The 19,343-nt window shown below is 47.1% G+C and overlaps 1 protein-coding gene across 1 annotated transcript in view; it reads left to right on the top strand.

Moving 5' to 3' along the window:
- LOC115402767 (titin-like) overlaps nucleotides 1-19,343 on the top strand; it is a 205,830-nt gene that overhangs the window by 155,313 nt on the left and 31,174 nt on the right. Inside the window, 5 exon segments of the mRNA XM_030111303.1 lie at nucleotides 62-358; nucleotides 443-1,030; nucleotides 1,607-1,909; nucleotides 1,998-3,730; nucleotides 3,732-19,092. Of these exon segments, the coding sequence (XP_029967163.1) occupies nucleotides 62-358; nucleotides 443-1,030; nucleotides 1,607-1,909; nucleotides 1,998-3,730; nucleotides 3,732-19,092 (18,282 nt within the window).

Raw genomic sequence — 19,343 nt, 5'->3', positions numbered from 1 at the left:
CAGTCCCAAGTGACTTAATAGATTGGAGTTTCATTAACTGAGTTTATTTGCATTGTGTCAGATCCTCCGGGGAAACCTGAAGTCATTAACGTGACCAGGAGTACTGTCACTCTCATCTGGACTGCTCCCAAATACGACGGTGGCTACAAGCTGACCGGGTACTTTGTGGAGAAGCTGGAAGCTGGAGGGAAGACCTGGATGAAAGCCAATCACGTCAACATCCAGGGATGTGCCTACACAGTCACGGACCTGACAGACGGGGCCCAGTACCAATTTAGAATCAGAGCCAAGAATGCAGCTGGGGCCATCAGCATTCCATCAGAGGCCACCGAGCTTCTGACCTGCAAAGATGAATACGGTTAGCAGAGTGGTGAATCAGTGTGGATTTCCTGATGTATTGTCCATAGTCTTTGTCTCAGTCTGTCTTCTGTCCTCTCTGCAGAGCCTCCAACTATCACCATTGACCCGGACATGAAGGATGGAGTGTCTGTCAGGGCAGGAAACACAATAGTGATCACTGCCTCTAAGATCGTAGGTAAACCTCTGCCAACATCTGTCTGGTCCAAGGGGGGCCGCGAGTTCAAGACCTCCGATATCGTCACCGTCACCAGCACCCCCACCTCCTCAACGCTCTCCATTAAGTACGCCAGCCGCAAAAACACAGGAGAGTACACTATCACCGCCAGCAATCCATTCGGCATCAAAGAAGAACATGTCAAGGTGAAAGTTTTGGATGTACCCGGACCTCCAGGGCCCATTGAGGCCAGCAACGTCTCAGCTGAGAAATGTACCCTGACATGGCTGCCACCAGAGGAGGATGGAGGCTGCTCCATCAAGTCCTACACCCTGGAGAAGAGAGAGACCAGCCGCCTGCAGTGGACCAAGTTAGCTGAAAATGTAATGGACTGCAGATATGTAGCCAGCAAGCTGATCAAGGGCAACGAGTACATCTTCAGAGTGTCTGCTGTCAACCAGTACGGCACCGGAGACTCAAGCCAGTCTGGTCCAATCAAAATGGTCGACAGCTTCGGTAAGTTTATCAAGCTATCACAACTGTTATACCACGTTACGTTCTTATTGGTTTGTTGTCAACACTGATGGGATTCAGCAGGGAAACAGAACCTGTGTGTTAATATAGTTTTCATTACAGTGGCCTTGACCACTTCTGCAGTATGACCCTTCAATCACAGCATTTCACTCATTAACACGAGCTATTCAGTACGGTCAAACACACACAGTAACATTGAATAACTGACAAATACTGAAAGTTCCAAATATCTTGGAAAAAAGCTACTACACCTGTCACTCATTGTATATTTTGAACAGTCCAAATGTCATCAGATGGACTCTTAGCAGACTCTTTTTCTTGAAATTAGCGATATATTGAGAAAACGGTGTTTCAAGAATTGCTTTTGATTTTGAAATATGATGCAAGGTAATTTGTCATGCAAACGAGCACAAAATTGAATCTAAAGGCAAAAGGTACTGCATGTAATGATGTGTATGATAAGAAATTGAGATAAGTAGACATTTACAGACATATTTAGTCAAAAATTGTTTTAGAATTTGATTATCACCAAAACTCTGAAAATGTGTGCTTCTCCAGGTCCACCAGGTCCACCCTCAGTCCCAGAGATTGATAATGTGAGCAGGAACGCTGTCACCATTTCATGGAAGAGACCAGTTCAGGATGGAGGAAGTGACATTAGAGGATATTGTGTGGAGAGGAAGGAGAGGAAGGGATTGAGATGGGTGAGAGCCTCAAAGAGGACAGTGCCTGACCTGCGCTTCAAGGTGCAAGGCCTGACCGAGGGAGTAGAGTACGAGTTCAGAGTCACTGCAGAGAACAAGGCTGGATTTGGGGAACCCAGCGAGCCGTCGCGCCCGGTGATGACCAAGGACATTGTGTGTAAGTAAAGCTGCAGTGCAGAACAGTTCAGACATATGAATGCTTGTATGAACTTCTCAACCAACTTTAATAAACTTTTTATTTTTAGATCCACCTGGTCCACCATCCAACCCCAGAATTACAGACACCACAAAAACCACTGCCACCTTTGCCTGGGGCCGACCCCACTATGATGGCGGTCTTAATGTAGAAGGATACATTGTTGAGTACAAAAAGGAAGGACACGATGACTGGGAGACAGAAACACAGTACCCACTGAAAGCTACAGAATACGTTATTGGGAAACTTCAAAAGGGAGGAAAATACCACTTTAGAGTGAGCGCTGTTAACTCTGAGGGTGTTGGGGAGCCTGCAGAGGTTGAGAAAGTGACTGAGCTTGTGGACCAAGAGACGCTGCCCGATTTTGAGTTAGATGCAGAGCTCAGGAGAACTCTTGTTGTTCGGTGCCGGGCTTCAATCCGTATGTTTGTTCCAATCAGGGGTCGCCCTGTTCCTGAAGTAACATGGAGCAAGGATGACACCAATCTGAAAACCCGAGCACACATCGACACCACAGAGTCCTTCACTCTGTTGGTTATTCCTGACTGCACCAGGTATGACGCTGGAAAGTACAACCTCTGCCTGGAGAATGTTGCTGGAAAGAAGACTGGCTTTGTTAATGTCAAAGTTCTTGACACACCAGGGCCACCAGTCAACCTCAAACCCAGAGAAATCACAAAAAACAGCATTACCCTTCAGTGGGAAATCCCCATCATTGATGGTGGCTCCAAGATACACAACTACATCATTGAGAAGCGAGCAGCAACCAAAAAGGCCTACACAGTGCTGAGCACCACATGGCAGAAGTGTTCCTTCAAATTCACTGATCTTGAAGAAGGAGCTTATTACTACTTCCGCGTCTCCGCTGAGAATGATCTTGGTGTAGGTGAACCTGCTGAAACCCCAGAGCCAATCAGGGTGTCTCAGGCCCCCTCTGCACCAGAAAACCTGTATGTGACAGATGTGACTGCTGACAGTGCTAGCCTCTCTTGGGCTAAGCCTCTTCATGATGGCGGTAGCCTGATCACAGGATATGTGATTGAGGCTCAAAGGAAAGACACTGAACAGTGGGTCCATGTGGCCACCATCAAGGCTCTGGACTTCACTGTCACAGACCTTGTTGAAGGCGCTGAATATACCTTCCGTATCATGGCTGTTAATGCATCAGGCAGAAGCGATCCTCGTGAAAGTCGGCCTGCTATAATCAAAGAGCAGACTTCTGCGCCATCTTTCGATCTGCGTGGAGTCTACCAAAAGACTGTGATTGTCAAGGCTGGGGATCGTGTGAAGGTGGAGATTCCAGTGCTGGGCAAGCCTAGACCTGTGGTTTCCTGGAAGAAGGGAGATGCTGTTCTCAAAGAGACACAGAGAATGAATGTTGAGACCACAGCAACATCAACCATCCTCAACATTAGTGAGATCAAGAGGACTGATGGAGGCCAGTATTCCATGACTGGGAAGAACATGCTGGGGACTGTGACGGAGACCATCACAGTCCTGGTACATGACATTCCAGGTCCTCCCACTGGCCCCATCAAGTTGGATGAGGTCTCCTGTGATTATGTTCTTATGTCCTGGGAGGCACCAGAGAATGATGGAGGCGTTCCCATTAACAACTATATAGTGGAGATGCGCGAGACTACCGGTACCTCATGGGTAGAACTGGCAGCTACAGTGATTCGCACCACCTTTAAGGCAGCACGTCTCAACACTGGAACCCAGTATCAGTTCCGTATCAAAGCCCAGAACAGATACGGCATTGGACCCGCCATTATCTCTGAACCCTGTTGTGGCTGCATATCCATTCGATGTGCCGAGCCAGCCTGGCATACCCACGGTTACATCTTTCAACAAGGATGCTATGACGCTCAGCTGGAATGAACCATCTACTGATGGAGGCAGCCCGATTCTAGGCTATCATGTGGAGAGGAAAGAGAAAAACAGCATTCTTTGGCAGAAGATCAGCAAAGCTCTTGTTGTTGGAAACATTTTCAAATCAACAGGACTTGTTGATGGAATAGCTTATGAACATCGCGTCACAGCTGAAAACATGGCTGGTCTCAGCAAACCCAGTAAACCTTCCGAGCCCATGTTTGCTTTGGATCCGATTGACCCACCAGGCCGGCCGGTGGCATTAAATATCACCAGGCACGAAGTGACGGTTTCTTGGACCAAACCAGAGGGAGATGGTGGATTTTCCATCACTGGTTATACAGTAGAGAGAAGAGAGATGCCCAATGGACGCTGGCTCAAAGCCAACTTCAACAACATCCTGGAAACTATTTACACAGTTAGCGGTCTGATTGAAGACGCAACCTATGAATTCCGTGTGTTTGCTCGAAACTCAGCAGGTGCCATTAGTGCTCCATCCCAGCCGTCAGAAGCAATCACATGCAGAGATGACATTGAAGAGCCCAGGCTGGATGTTGACTCTTCATATAGCAGCAATGTGGTTGTTATGGCGGGAGAAATTTTCAAGCTGGAGGCCAATGTAACTGGCAGGCCTCTTCCATCTCTGGTGTGGACCAAGGAAGGAAAGGAGCTAGAAGATACAGCCAAGCTTGAGATAAAGTCAACAGACTTCCATACTACTCTAATTAACAAAGATTCATTGAGGAGAGATGGAGGTGCTTTTACGCTCACTGCCAGTAATCCTGGTGGCTTTGCCAAGTTCATATACAATGTCAAAGTGCTGGATAGACCTGGACCACCAGATTCTTTGACTGTCACTGATGTCACAGCAGAGAAATGTGTTCTTAACTGGTTGCACCCAACACATGATGGTGGAGCCAAGATTGAGTACTTTATCATTCAGAGGCGTGAGACTAGCAGGTTGGCATGGACAAATGTGGCCACTGACCTTCAAGCAAACAGATTCAAGGTTACTAAATTACTGAAGGGCAATGAGTACATCTTCAGAGTCATGGCTGTTAACAAGTATGGTGTGGGTGAACCTATAGAGTCTGAACCAGTCATTTGTGCAAACCCTTACACCGTCAGTGACCCACCACAGCAGCCTGAGGTCACCACCATCACAAAAGATTCCATGGTCGTTTGCTGGGAGCGCCCTGAACATGATGGAGGCAGCAGAATAAATACATATGTCATTGAGAGAAGGGATAAGACTGGTTTGCGCTGGGTGAAGTGCAACAAGAGGACCGTGACTGACTTGCGATTCAAGGTCTCTGGCCTCACACCAGGACATGAGTATGAATACAGGATACTTGCTGAGAATAATGCTGGCCTAAGCCAGCCTAGCCCTTCCAGTCCATTCTACAAAGCAATTGACACCATCTTCCAACCTGGACCTCCAGGGAACCCAAGAGTGTTGGACACAACCAAGACTTCCATCACTCTTGCTTGGAACAAGCCAGTGTATGATGGTGGTTCTGAAATCACTGGTTACATTGTGGAGACCTGCTTGCCTGAGGAAGATGAATGGACAATTCAAACTCCAAAGAGGGGATGGACTGCCACTTCCTTCACTATTACCAACCTAAAAGAAAACCAAGAGTATAGAATCAACATCTGTGCCACTAATTGTGAGGGAGTTGGAGAGCCCGCCGCTGTTCCTGGAACTCCCAAGGCTGAAGACAGACTGCTTCCTCCAGAGATTGAACTCGGTGCTGAGTTGCGTAAAGTGGTCTGCATCAGAGCATGTAGCACTCTAAGACTCTTTGTCCCCATTAAAGGCAGACCAGCACCTGAAGTGAAATGGTCCAGGGAACACGGAGAATCTCTAGACAAAGCTAACATTGAGATCACACCATCTTTCACCACTCTCCAGATAGAAAATGTTGACCGTTTTGATGGCGGTAAATATATGGTCACTGTGGAGAATGCCTCTGGAAGTAAGACAGCCTTTGTCAATGTCAGAGTGCTTGACACTCCAGGAGCGCCTCAGAATTTGATCGTGAAGGAGGTCACAAGAGATGCAGTTTCCCTTGTTTGGGATGCCCCTCTTATTGATGGTGGCTCTCGAGTCCGTAACTACATTGTGGAGAAGCGAGAGTCAACCAGAAAGGCCTATTCAACTGTCTGTGCCAGCTGCCACAAGTCTAGTTGGAAAGTTGGAGATCTCGAGGAAGGAAAGTTGTACTCTTTTAGAATCTTGGCTGAGAATGAATTTGGCATTGGCCTTCCTGTAGAGACCCTCGAACCAATTAAAGTGTCAGAGAGGCCTCTACCACCAGGAAAAGTGTCTCTCCGAGAAGTTACCAGCAATAGTGTCACACTGACATGGGAAAAGCCTGACCATGATGGAGGGAGCAGAATCACAGGCTACATTGTGGAGATGCAGGGTAAAGGCAGTGAGAAGTGGACTCAGGTTATGGTGGTAAAGACAAACGAGGCTCAGGTCACTGGCCTCACACAAGGAGAGGAGTACATGTTCCGCATCTCAGCCACCAATGAAAAGGGAGTCAGTGACCCACGTCCTCTCAGCCTCCCTGTAGTTGCAAAAGACCTGGTAATCCCCCCAACCTTCAAACTCCTTTTCAGCACATTCAGTGTGCTGGCAGGAGATGATCTGAAGATAGATGTGCCATACACTGCCTGTCCTAAGGCTACAGCAACCTGGCTCAAAGATGGTGTTGTTCTTAAGGAGACGACAAGAGTTAATGCTGAAGCCACAGACAAAAACCTTCACCTGGTGATTAAGGAATCCTGCAGAGATGATGTGGGCACATACACCATCAAACTCACCAACACTGCTGGAGAGGCATCCACAGATATCAGTGTTGTAGTTTTGGATAAGCCTGGTCCACCTACCGGTCCAATTAAGATGGAAGAGGTCACTGCTGACAGTTTGGTCTTGTCCTGGAACCCACCACAGTATGATGGTGGTTGTGCCATTAATAATTACATTGTTGAGAAGAGAGACACCTCGACCACCAACTGGCAGATTGTGTCCGCCACTGTGGCCAGAACCACTATCAAAGCAGCCCGTCTCAAGACAGGCTGTGAGTACCAATTCAGAATTGCTGCAGAGAATAGATATGGCAAATCGTCAGCCCTACTTTCTGAAACCATTATTGCCCAGTATCCATTTGAATTGCCCAGTTCACCACGTTCTGTTGTGGTGCAGTCAGCCACCAAGGAGACCATGGTGGTTGTATGGGACAAGCCAAGCAATGACGGTGGAAGCAAAATACTTGGTTACCACTTAGAACTCAAAGAGAGAAACAGCATATTGTGGGTGAAACAGAACAAACAGCTCATTCCAGAGACCAGATTCAAAGTTATTGGCCTTGAGGAAGGAATCGAATATGAGTTCAGAGTTTATGCAGAGAACATTGTTGGGATTAGTAAAGCCAGCAAAGTCAGTGAAATGCAAGTGGCCAGAGATCCCTGTGACAGACCAGGAAAACCAGAAGCTGTCATTGTCACCAGAAACCAAGTCACTCTCAGATGGACCAAGCCCGAGTATGATGCTGGCATCAAGATTACTGGCTATGTGATAGAAAAGAAGGAAGGCTCGGGTCGTTGGATGAAGGCCAGCTTCACAAATATCATTGAGACAGAATTCGTTGTTACAGGGCTCACTGAAGATCAGGTGTATGAGTTCCGAGTCATTGCCAGAAATGCAGCAGGTGTGTTCAGCCAGCCATCTGATTCTACTGGAGCAATCACTGCCAAGGACGAGGTGGATCCACCAAAGATTGACTTAGATGCCAAATACTCTCAAGCTGTGGTTGTAAATGCAGGAGAGACATTTAGGCTTGAGGCTGCTTTCTATGGCAAACCTGTTCCAACAGTGCACTGGCTGAAGGAAGGAAAGGAGATACCTGAAGCAGCTCGTATAGATGTCAAGAACACAGACTTCACAGCTTGTATAGTTGTTAAGGAAGCCATCCGTGTTGATGGGGGTCAGTACACTTTGCTGGTAAAGAATGTTGGAGGAGAAAAATCTGTCAATATCACTGTCAAGGTTTTGGATAGACCTGGTCCACCGGAGGGCCCAATCTCCATCTACGGGGTCACTAATGAGAAATGTTCAATTTCCTGGAAGCCTCCTTTGCAAGATGGAGGTAGTGATGTTTCCCACTATATCATTGAGAGGAGGGAAACCAGTAGACTGGTTTGGACTGTAGTTGAACCAAAGGTGCAAACACTGAACCTTAAAATCACCAAACTTCTTCCTGGTAACGAGTACATCTTTAGAGTAATTCCAGTTAACAAGTACGGCATTGGTGAACCCCTGGAATCTGAGCCAATGATTGCAAGGAACCCATTTGTTGCCCCTAGCCCACCAACAGAGGTAGAAGTGTCCACAATCACTAAAGACTCCATGGTTGTGACCTGGGAGAGGCCAACCAATGATGGTGGCAGTCCCATTCAGGGATATGTTGTTGAGAAACGTGACAAGGATGGTGTTAGATGGACTAGATGCAACAAGCGCAATGTGAGTGAGCTCCGCTTTAGAGTGACAGGGCTCCTTGAGAACCACAGCTATGAATTCAGAGTATCTGCAGAGAATGCTGCAGGTGTTGGAACACCGAGTGCACCAACAATCTACTATAAAGCGTTGGATCCTATCTTTAAACCAGGTCCACCAAACAACCCCAAAGTGGTTGACATTACCCGATCTACTGTTTCCTTGACATGGGGCAAACCCATATATGATGGTGGCTGTGAGATTCAGGCTTACATTGTTGAGGCCTGCAATGAAGCATCTGATGAATGGTTCATGTGCACTCCTCCCACTGGAATCACAGACACTACATTCACAGTGAAAAAGCTGTTAGAGAAGCATCAGTACCAATTCAGAGTATGTGCAATCAACAAAGTTGGAGTTGGTGAACATGCCGATGTTCCTGGAAAAATTCTTCTGGAGGAGAAACTTGAGGCCCCTGATCTTGAACTAGATGCGGATATGAGAAAGATGATCAACATCAGAGCGGCAAGCACTCTCAGGCTGTTTGTTCCCGTGAGAGGCCGACCAGCCCCTGAGGTGAAATGGAGCAAAGCTGATGGGGAAATCAGTGAAACGGCACAAATTGACACTACGGGCACCTATGCTTCTCTTGTCATTGAGAATGTTGACAGATTTGCCAGTGGAAAGTACATCCTGACTGCAGAGAATGCCAGTGGGGTGAAGTCTGCCTTCATCAGTGTAAGAGTCCTTGACTCCCCAAGTGCACCAACTAACTTCAAGGTGAAAGAGATCACAAAAAATTCAGTTACTCTCACTTGGGAACCTCCTCTCCTGGATGGTGGGTCAAAGATAAAGCATTACATTGTTGAGAAGCGTGAGAGCACCAGGAAAGTTTATTCTCCTATTACCACTTGCAACAAGATGTCGTGGAAGGTTGAGCCCCTCCCTGAGTCAGGAATCTTCTTCTTCAGAGTCATGGCTGAGAATGAGTATGGAGTGGGTCTCCCTGCTAAAACATTAGAACCAGTTAAGGTTTCCGAGAAACCTCAGCCACCTGGCAAAGTCAGCGTTGTTGATGTTACTCACAGCACTGTGAGTCTGAAGTGGGAGAAGCCTGAACATGATGGTGGCAGCAGGATCAGTTATTATGAAGTTGAGCTGGCCCCGAAGGATAGTGAAACTTGGACTGTGTGTGCTAGTGTGAAAGCACTGGAGACGGTGGTGTCAAACCTCCTCACAGGAGAGGAGTATCAGTTTAGAGTTGTTGCTGTAAATGACAAAGGTAAAAGTGATCCAAGGCAACTGGTTCAGTCAGTTGTTGCAAAGGACCTTGTGATTGAGCCTGCTGTTCGACCCAAAGTGAGCACCTACCATGTCCAGGTTGGTTATGACCTCAAGATAGAAGTCCCAATTGCTGGTCATCCAAAACCAACCATCACCTGGAATAAAGATGGTGCAGCTCTGAAGCAGACCACCAGAGTCAATGTCACAGACTCCACCAATCATACCATCCTGACAATAAAAGATGCCACCAGAGAGGATGGAGGTATGTACAGCATCAATGTAGCCAATGCCCTTGGCTCTAAGGATGCCACAATTGAGGTGATCACTCTGGATAAGCCAGGCCCACCAACAGGCCCTGTCAAGTTGGAGGATATCAGTGCTGAGAGTATGACTCTGAGCTGGGAACCTCCCACATACACTGGTGGCTGTCCAATCTCCAACTATGTCGTGGAAAAGAGAGACACAACAACAACAAACTGGGTGGTTGTATCTGCCACTGTGGCTAGAACCACATTGAAAGTGGCCAATCTGAAGACAGGTGCAGAATACGTGTTCCGAATCTACGCTGAAAACCGATATGGAAAGAGTTATGCCATTGACTCAGAGCCTGTTGTGGCACAGTATCCCTTCCAGGAACCTGGTCCCCCAGGAACACCATTTGTGTCTTCATACACAAAAGACTATATGGTGGTTGAGTGGCACAAACCTCCATCTGATGGAGGCAGTGCCATCTTAGGCTACCATCTGGAGAGAAAAGAGAAGAACAGTATCCTCTGGACAAAGATAAACAAAATGCTCATCCAAGATTGCAGATTCAAATCTACTCCTCTTGAGGAAGGTATTGAATATGAATACAGAGTTTATGCTGAAAATATTGTGGGCATTGGAAAATGCAGTAAAGTATCAGAGGTCTATGTAGCCCGTGACCCATGCGACCCTCCAGGCCGTCCTGAGGCTGTTATTGTGACCAGACACACAGTCAAACTGAGGTGGACCCCGCCACAGTATGATGGTGGAAGTTTGGTGACTGGCTATGTTGTGGAGAAACGTGACCTTCCTGAAGGAAAGTGGATGAAGGCCAGCTTCACAAACATCATCACACATGAGTTTGAGGTTACTGGCCTGACAGAAGACTCTAAATATGATTTCAGAGTATTTGCAAGGAATGCAGCAGGTGCTGTTAGCAAGCCCTCGGAAAGCACTGGATCGATAACTGCCAAGGATGAAGTTGAACTACCTAAGTGTGAGACGGATCCCATGTACAACCAGACTCTTGTTATCAATGCTGGTGAGACTTTCAGTCTAGAAGCCACTGTGGATGGAAAGCCCATCCCTACAGCTCAATGGTTCAAGGGAGATGTTGAAGTTGAAAACTCAGCCAGAGCTGAAATCAAAAACACAGACTTCAAAGCTTTACTTGTTGTGAAGGATGCCATCAGGGTTGATGGTGGACAGTACACGTTGGTTCTTACAAATGTGGCTGGGACAAAGACTGTCCCATTCAGTGTGAAGGTACTGGACAGGCCAGGACCTTCACAGGGACCTCTTACAATCAGCAATGTCACTGAAGAGAAATGCTCTCTGTCTTGGCTGCCACCCCGGCATGACGGTGGAGCAAGCATTTCTCATTACATCATTCAAAAGAGAGAAACCAGCCGCCTCGCTTGGACTGTGGTTTCTGGTGACTGTGGAGCCACCATGTTCAAGGTTACCAAACTGTTAAAGGGTAATGAGTACATCTTCAGAGTCATGGCTGTCAACAAATATGGAGTGGGTGAACCTCTCGAATCAACACCAGTCATTATGAGGAATCCATTTGTTCCTCCTGGTCCACCTCAGGAACTTGAGATCACCAACATAACCAGAGACTCCATGACCGTCTGTTGGAACCGTCCTGAAACTACGGGTGGTAGTGACATAAACAATTACATTGTGGAGAAGAGAGACAGAGCAGGAGTTAGATGGACCAAGTGCAACAAACGCAGAGTGACAGACCTTCGGTTCAGAGTGACAGGACTTACTGAGGACCACGAATATGAATTCAGAGTGTCTGCTGAGAATGCAGCTGGAGTAGGCCAACCAAGTGCAGCTACACCCTACCTCAAAGCATGCGATCCCACCTTTGAACCTGGCTGCCCCACCAATGCCCATGTGGTGGACACTTCGAAAGATGCCATCACTTTGGCTTGGCACAGGCCTATCTATGATGGAGGCTGCGAGATTCAAGGGTATGCTGTGGAAATTACGAAGGCTGATGAAGAGGAATGGACCATCTGCACCCCACCATCTGGAGTTAACGCAACGAAGTTTACCATCAAAAAATTGATAGAGCATCAAGAGTACAAGGTGCGCATCTGTGCCATCAATAAGTTGGGCATTGGAGAGCCCACTGAGATTCCAGGAGTCATTAAACCAATGGACAAGATTGATCCTCCAGAAATGTTCCTGGATTCAGATCTCAGAAAGGGAATTGTTGTCCGTGCAGGAGGCGCAATGAGAATCTGTGTCCCCTTCAAGGGGCGACCCACTCCTGAGGTCAGCTGGGCCAAAGAGGATGGAGAGCTGCCCAGTAAGGTTCAGATTGAAACAGGTGAAGATCAGACACAGCTCTCGGTTGACATCTGTGACAAATATGATGCTGGGAAATATATCCTCAACTTGGAAAATAGTGCTGGAACCAAGTCAGCATTTGTGTCAGTCAAAGTTTTGGACACACCAGGAGCTCCAATAAATCTAACTGTAAAAGACATCAAGAGGGAAAGTGTCACTCTCACTTGGGAGCCTCCTCTTATCGATGGTGGATCAAGAATAACAAATTATCTGGTTGAAAAGCGTGAGTCCACCAGGGCTGTTTACTCCAATGTGGACAACAAGTGCACAAAGACCAGCTATCGGATCACTGGTCTCACAGAAGGAATGATCTACTATTTCAGAATTTTAGCTGAGAATGAGTTTGGTGTGGGACAGGGAGCTGAGACCACAGAAGCAGTGAGGACCTCCGAGCCTCCACTTTCTGTGGGTAAGGTCACTCTCACGGAAGTGACAAAAACATCTGCCTCACTGTCCTGGGAGAAGCCCAATCATGATGGAGGTAGCAGAATCATGGGCTACTACATAGAAATGCAGCCCGTGGGCTCAGAGGAATGGGTTATAGCCACCACAACCAAAACTTGTGAGGGCACAGTCACAGGTCTCAGTGCAGGACATGAGTACCTTTTCAGAGTCTCAGCCTTTAATGAAAAAGGCAAAAGTGATCCTAGACCTCTGGCTGCACCTGTCACTGCAAAGGATGTCACGATTGAGCCCCAATTCAAGGTGACCTTCAACACTTACAGTTTACAGAATGGTGAGGATCTAAAGATCGAGATTCCAGTAATTGGACGTCCAACTCCCAAAGTAGAATGGAAAAAGGATGGCCAAGTTCTCAAGGAGACAACTAGAATAAATGTGTCTGGTACGAAATCATCAACTAAACTTTGCATAAAAGATTCAAATAAGGAAGACTCAGGTAAATACACAGTGACAGCCACAAGCAGTGTTGGCACAGCCACAGAGGAGATCACAGTGATCATCCTTGATAAGCCTGGACCACCAACAGGCCCTGTTAAAATTGAGGAAGTTAGCTCCAATTATGTATGTTTGTCATGGGAGCCACCAGTATATACTGGAGGATGCCAGATTAATAACTACATTGTGGAGAAAAGAGACACAACCACCACTGCCTGGCAGATTGTATCTGCTACTATTGCCAGGACAACTATCAAAGTCACCAAATTGAGGACTGGTGTTGAGTATCAGTTCAGAGTGTCTGCTGAGAACAGGTATGGGAAGAGCTCTGCCATTGTCTCTCCTTCTGTTATCGCTCAGTATCCATTCACTGAACCTTCAGCTCCAGGAACACCTTTCATTTCTGCTGTAACTAAGGACAACATGGTTGTTGAATGGAAAACTCCCACAAACAATGGAGGTAGCCCCATCATGGGCTATCATCTTGAGAGAAAAGAAAAGAACAGTCTCTTGTGGACTAAGCTCAACAAACTGCTGATTCCAGAAACACGGTTCAAGACCATAGAACTTGAAGAAGGCATTGAATATGAATTCAGAGTTTATGCTGAGAATCTTGCTGGCCTCAGTCCAGCAAGCAAGGTCTCTGAGAGCACAGTGGCCAGAGACCCCTGTGACCCACCAGGCACTCCTGAGGCTATTGAAATCACTAGAAACCACGTGACCCTCCAGTGGACCAGGCCTCAGTATGATGGAGGCAGTGCAATCACTGGCTATGTAATTGAGAGGAGAAAGCACCCAGATACTCGCTGGATGAAGGCCAGCTTCACTAACATCATTGAGACACAGTTCACCATCAGTGGCCTAACTGAGGATTGTGTCTATGAGTTCAGAGTAGTTGCAAGGAACGCTGCTGGTATTTCAAGCCGTCCCTCAGCAAGTACAGGAGAAATTACTGCCAAAGATGAAATCGATGCTCCTGGAGCCACAATGGACTCTAAATTCAAGGATATGACCATTGTTCATGCTGGTGAGACTTTCATCATTGATGCTGAATACACAGGCAAACCTCTGCCAGATGTTATTTGGTTGAAGGATGGAAAGGAGATAGACAAAACCACACCAAGAATGGAAATTAAGACAACACTCACACATACCATCCTGACAGTAAAGGATTGCGTCCGGGTGGATGGTGGCAATTTTGTTCTCAAGCTTGTAAATGTGGGGGGCATCAAAATGATCCCAGTTGTTGTTAAAGTTCTGGATCGACCTGGTCCTCCAGATGGCCCATTGGAGGTCAAAGGAGTCACAGCTGAGAAGTGTTATCTGCACTGGAACCATCCCTCACATGACGGTGGAGCTGCCATCTCTCACTACATCATCGAGAAGAGAGAAACCAGCCGTCTGTCATGGACTATGGTAGAGCCCAAGATTCAAGCCATCAGCTACAAAATCACAAAACTGTTGCCTGGCAATGAATACATCTTTAGAGTCACTGCTGTGAATAAATATGGTATTGGTGAACCTTTGGAATCAGAGCCAGTTGTTGCGCGTAACCCCTTCACCACGCCCAGCGCCCCGTCCACCCCAGAGGCCAGTGCAGTCACTCGTGACTCCATCGTGCTGACCTGGGAGAGGCCTGAGCATAATGGAGGTGCAGAAATTGAAGGATACATTCTTGAAAAACGTGATAAGGATGGCATCAGATGGACCAAGTGTAACAAAAAGAGGCTGAATGACCTGAGATTCAGATGCACTGGTCTCACCGAGGGCCACTCTTATGAATTCAGGGTGTCAGCTGAAAATGCTGCCGGTGTTGGAAAACCCAGTGCACCGACCGAGTACATCAAGGCCTGTGATGCCACTTATCCTCCGGGTCCACCAAATAACCCCAAGGTCACTGACCACTCAAGCACCACAGTCTCTCTCTCCTGGTCCAGGCCAATCTATGACGGAGGGGCAGCAATCACTGGATATGTAGTTGAAGCAAAGGAGGCCGTGGATGATGAATGGTTCATTTGCACACCCCACACTGGTGTCCAGGCCACTCACTACACTGTGAAGAAACTGAAGGAAAATGCAGAGTACAACTTCCGAATCTGTGCCGTAAACTGTGAGGGCGTAGGCGAGCATGTGGACCTGCCTGTGTCTGTTGTCGCTGCAGAGAAGCTAGAGGCCCCTGAAATTGAACTTGATGCCGACCTCAGGAAGATGGTCAACATTCGTGCCTCGGCCACTCTGCGTTTGTTTGTGACCATCAGAGGAAAGCCAGAGCCCGAGGTCCGATGGACAAAGGCCGATGGCACCTTGAATGAACGTGCTCAGGTGGAAGTCACAAGCTCTTACACTATGCTGGTCATTGAGAATGTGGACAGATTCGACACCGGCAAATACGTGTTAACCCTTGAGAACATGAGTGGCTCAAAATCAGCATTCATAAATGTTCGTGTTTTGGACTCTCCCAGTGCTCCCGTGAACCTGGAAGTGAAGGACGTCAAGAGAAATTCTGTCTCTCTTTCATGGGAACCTCCACTTATTGATGGTGGAGCTAAAATCTCTCATTATGTTGTAGAGAAGAGAGAGCAGAAGAGAATGGCTTTCACCAGCGTTTCCACCAACTGTGTGAGGAACTCCTACATTATTTCTGACCTGCAGGAGGGAGGTAGATACTACTTCCGCGTGTTGGCTGTGAATGAGCTGGGAGTTGGTTTGCCTGCCTCAACAGATCAAGTCAAGGTTTCTGAAGCTCCCTTACCCCCGGGTAAAGTTGCAGTAGTTGATGTAACACGTCATACTGTCACTCTCTCCTGGGAAAAACCTGACCATGATGGAGGAAGCAAGATCATAAACTACATTGTGGAGATGCAGCCAAAGGGAGACGATAAATGGACAGTGTGCAGTGAAGTCAAAGCACTGGAAGCGACTATTGAAGGACTCACAACTGGAGAGGAATACTCCTTTAGGGTTATTGCTGTAAATGACAAAGGCAAGAGCGATGCCAAGCCTTTGGCCAACCCAGTTGTGGTCAAAGACATCACTATGGAGCCCATCATCAATTTGTTGTTCAACACGTACAGTGTGAAAGCGGGAGATGACTTGAAGATTGATGTTCCCTTCAAAGGCAGACCTGAACCTGAGGTGGCCTGGAAGAAGGATGGCCACAAGCTAAAAGAGACAACTAGGGTTAATGTTACTAACACCAAGACCTCATCCAAGATTGTCATCAAGGATGCCACCAAGGAAGATGTAGGAAAATATGAAATTACACTGACTAATTCAGTCGGTACTAAAACCGCAGAAATTTCTGTCATTATCCTTGACAAACCTGGCCCACCCAGCAACATCAAGGTGGATGAAGTGAGCGCTGACTTTGTCTGTCTGTCTTGGGATCCGCCAACCTATGATGGTGGATGTCAGATCAACAATTATGTGGTTGAGAAGAGAGACACTACCACTACCACATGGCAGATTGTCTCCGCCACAGTAGCCAGGACATCTATTAAGGTTTCTCGCCTCAACCAAGGAACAGAGTATCAGTTCCGCATTGCAGCTGAAAACCGCTATGGCAAGAGTACTGCTATTGATTCTGCTCCCATCATTGCTCAGTATCCATTTGAACCTCCTGGCCCACCAACGAAATTGGAAGTTGCCCATGCCTCTAAGACTGGCATGCTGGTTGTATGGGGAAAACCAGCCAGTGATGGCGGAAGCCCCATTATTGGTTATCATATTGAATGCAAAGACCAAAGCAGTATCCTGTGGACTAAGGTCAACAGAGGTTTGCTGGCTGAGAATCAGTTCAAGATGACTGGAATAGAAGAAGGCCTGTTGTACCAGTTCAGAGTATATGCTGAGAATGTCGCTGGCATCGGTCCATGCACTAAACCCAGTGAGCCCATCGCTGCCAGGGATCCATGCGAATCTCCTCGCAACCTGAGAGTGACAAACATTACCAGAACCTCAGTTTCTCTCTTCTGGGATGCTCCAGAGTTTGACGGTGGAGTGAAAATTACTGGTTACATAGTTGAGCGTAAAGAAATTCCTAATGGTCGTTGGCTGAAGTGCAACTTCACTAATCTTCAGGACACCTACTTTGACGTGACAGGGCTCACAGAAGATGTCCAATACGAATTTCACGTCATTGCCAAAAATTCTGCTGAGATGTTGAGCGCTCCCTCAGAAAGTACTGGTCCAATCACCGTCAAAGATGATGTAGACCCACCAACCATCATTTTAGAGGATAAATTCAGACAGCTGGTTGTCATCAAGGCTGGAGAAGTGATTAGAATTGATGCTGAAATCACAGGTCGTCCACTGCCAGTTGTTTCATGGACAAAGGAAGGCAAAGAGATTGAAGCCAAGGCAAGATGTGAAGTCACCTCCACAAATTTCGCAACTACTCTGATTGTCAGAGATGCCATTAGGAGAGACTCTGGCCAATACGTTCTGAGTCTGCACAATGTCGCAGGAACTAGATCTGTAGCCATCAATTGCAAAGTTCTGGACAGACCTGGACCTTCCTCTGGACCTTTGGCAGTGTCTGGCCTCACAGCTGAGAAATGCACCTTGACTTGGGGACCTCCCCAGGAGAATGGTGGAGCTGAAGTGATGCACTATATCGTAGAAAAACGTGAAACCAGCCGCCTTGCCTGGACTCTTGTCTATGGTGACATGAAGGCAACGACTTGCAAGGTTACAAAGCTGCTCAAAGGAAACGAATATATCTTCAGAGTGAGGGGAGTTAACAAATATGGTGATGGTGAGCCCTTGGAGAGTGAACCGACAAAGGCTGTTGATCCATTCACTGTGCCAGCAGCTCCCACCAATGTCCAGGTCACCTCAGTCACCAGTGAGGCCATGACCATCTGCTGGGAGAGGCCAGTTTCTGATGGAGGCAGCAGCATCTCTGGCTATGTGATTGAAAAGCGGGAGAAGACTGGCCTCCGCTGGTGCCGTGTCAACAAGAAACCAGTTTATGACCTCAGAGTCAAAGCCTCGCACCTTCGTGAGGGCTGTGAGTATGAATACAGAGTGTTTGCAGAGAACTCAGCAGGACTCAGCGCTCCAAGTACACCATGTCCACTTACCAAAGCTGAGGATCCACAGTTCCTTCCCTCACCTCCTGCTAAGCCTAAAATTGTTGACTCTACAAAGACAACAGTTACTCTGTCATGGAACAAGCCACTCTTTGATGGCGGGGCACCTGTAACTGGTTACAGAGTGGAGTACAGGAGGACACTGGACGATGAATGGATAGTTGGGGTTCAGAACACTAAGAACACAGAATTCACTGTGGTGGGTTTGACACCTGGAGCTGAATATGTGTTTGTAGTGAAGTCCATCAACAAGATAGGAGCCAGCGAGCCCAGTCCAGAGTCTGACAAACAGGTGGCCAGAGAAAGAGAAGAGGAGCCCGTTTTTGACATCAGCAATGAAATGAGGAAGACTCTGATTGTGAAAGATGGCAGCTCTTTCACCATGACCGTACCCTTCAGAGGCAAACCTATCCCCAATGTCACTTGGACAAAGCCTGATGTGGACCTGCGTGTCCGTGCTGTCATTGACACCACAGACACCTTCACCTCCATCACCTTAGAAAAAGCAACCCGCAACGATTCTGGGAAATACACAGTGACCTTGTCAAGTGTTGCCGGAACTGCTTCTGTGACGCTCAATGTCAGAGTCCTCGATTCACCTGGACCTCCTGCTCATGTAGAAGTCAAGGATGTCACAAAGACATCAGCTACCGTGACTTGGGACACACCTGAGAATGAAGGAGGAGGACCGGTTAAGAACTACCATGTGGACTACAGAGAGGCCAGCAAGAAAGGCTGGACAAAGCTGACTGACACGTGTCACCGACTGACGTACAAGGTGACCGACCTGAAAGAGGGAGAGGTCTACTACTTCAGAGTTACAGGAGAGAATGAGTACGGCACAGGAGTTCCTGCAGAAACCAAGGAGGGAACCAAGATCACAGGTATTTAGTTCACTTTGTATAGTTCTAAGATATTAATTGAATATTCTTTCATGTCGTGCTATATATGAGATTATTTTTAATTTAAAACTCTTTGATGTGCTGTTTAGATATTTTTACGGAGATTTGGGGAAAAAAAATACTGATCCCACACTTAAATGACTACATTTGACAACAGTTTGTAACATTTATGCTTAAATGTGGGAGATGAACTCTAAAAATTGATAATACATTTTTTTTTTCTTTATATAAAA

The sequence above is a fragment of the Salarias fasciatus genome, chromosome 16 (genome assembly GCF_902148845.1).
Source record: "Salarias fasciatus chromosome 16, fSalaFa1.1, whole genome shotgun sequence".
NCBI lineage: Eukaryota > Metazoa > Chordata > Actinopteri > Blenniiformes > Blenniidae > Salarias > Salarias fasciatus.
The sequence above is the reverse complement of the archived record's forward strand: the minus strand, read 5'-3'. Positions and strand labels throughout refer to the sequence as shown.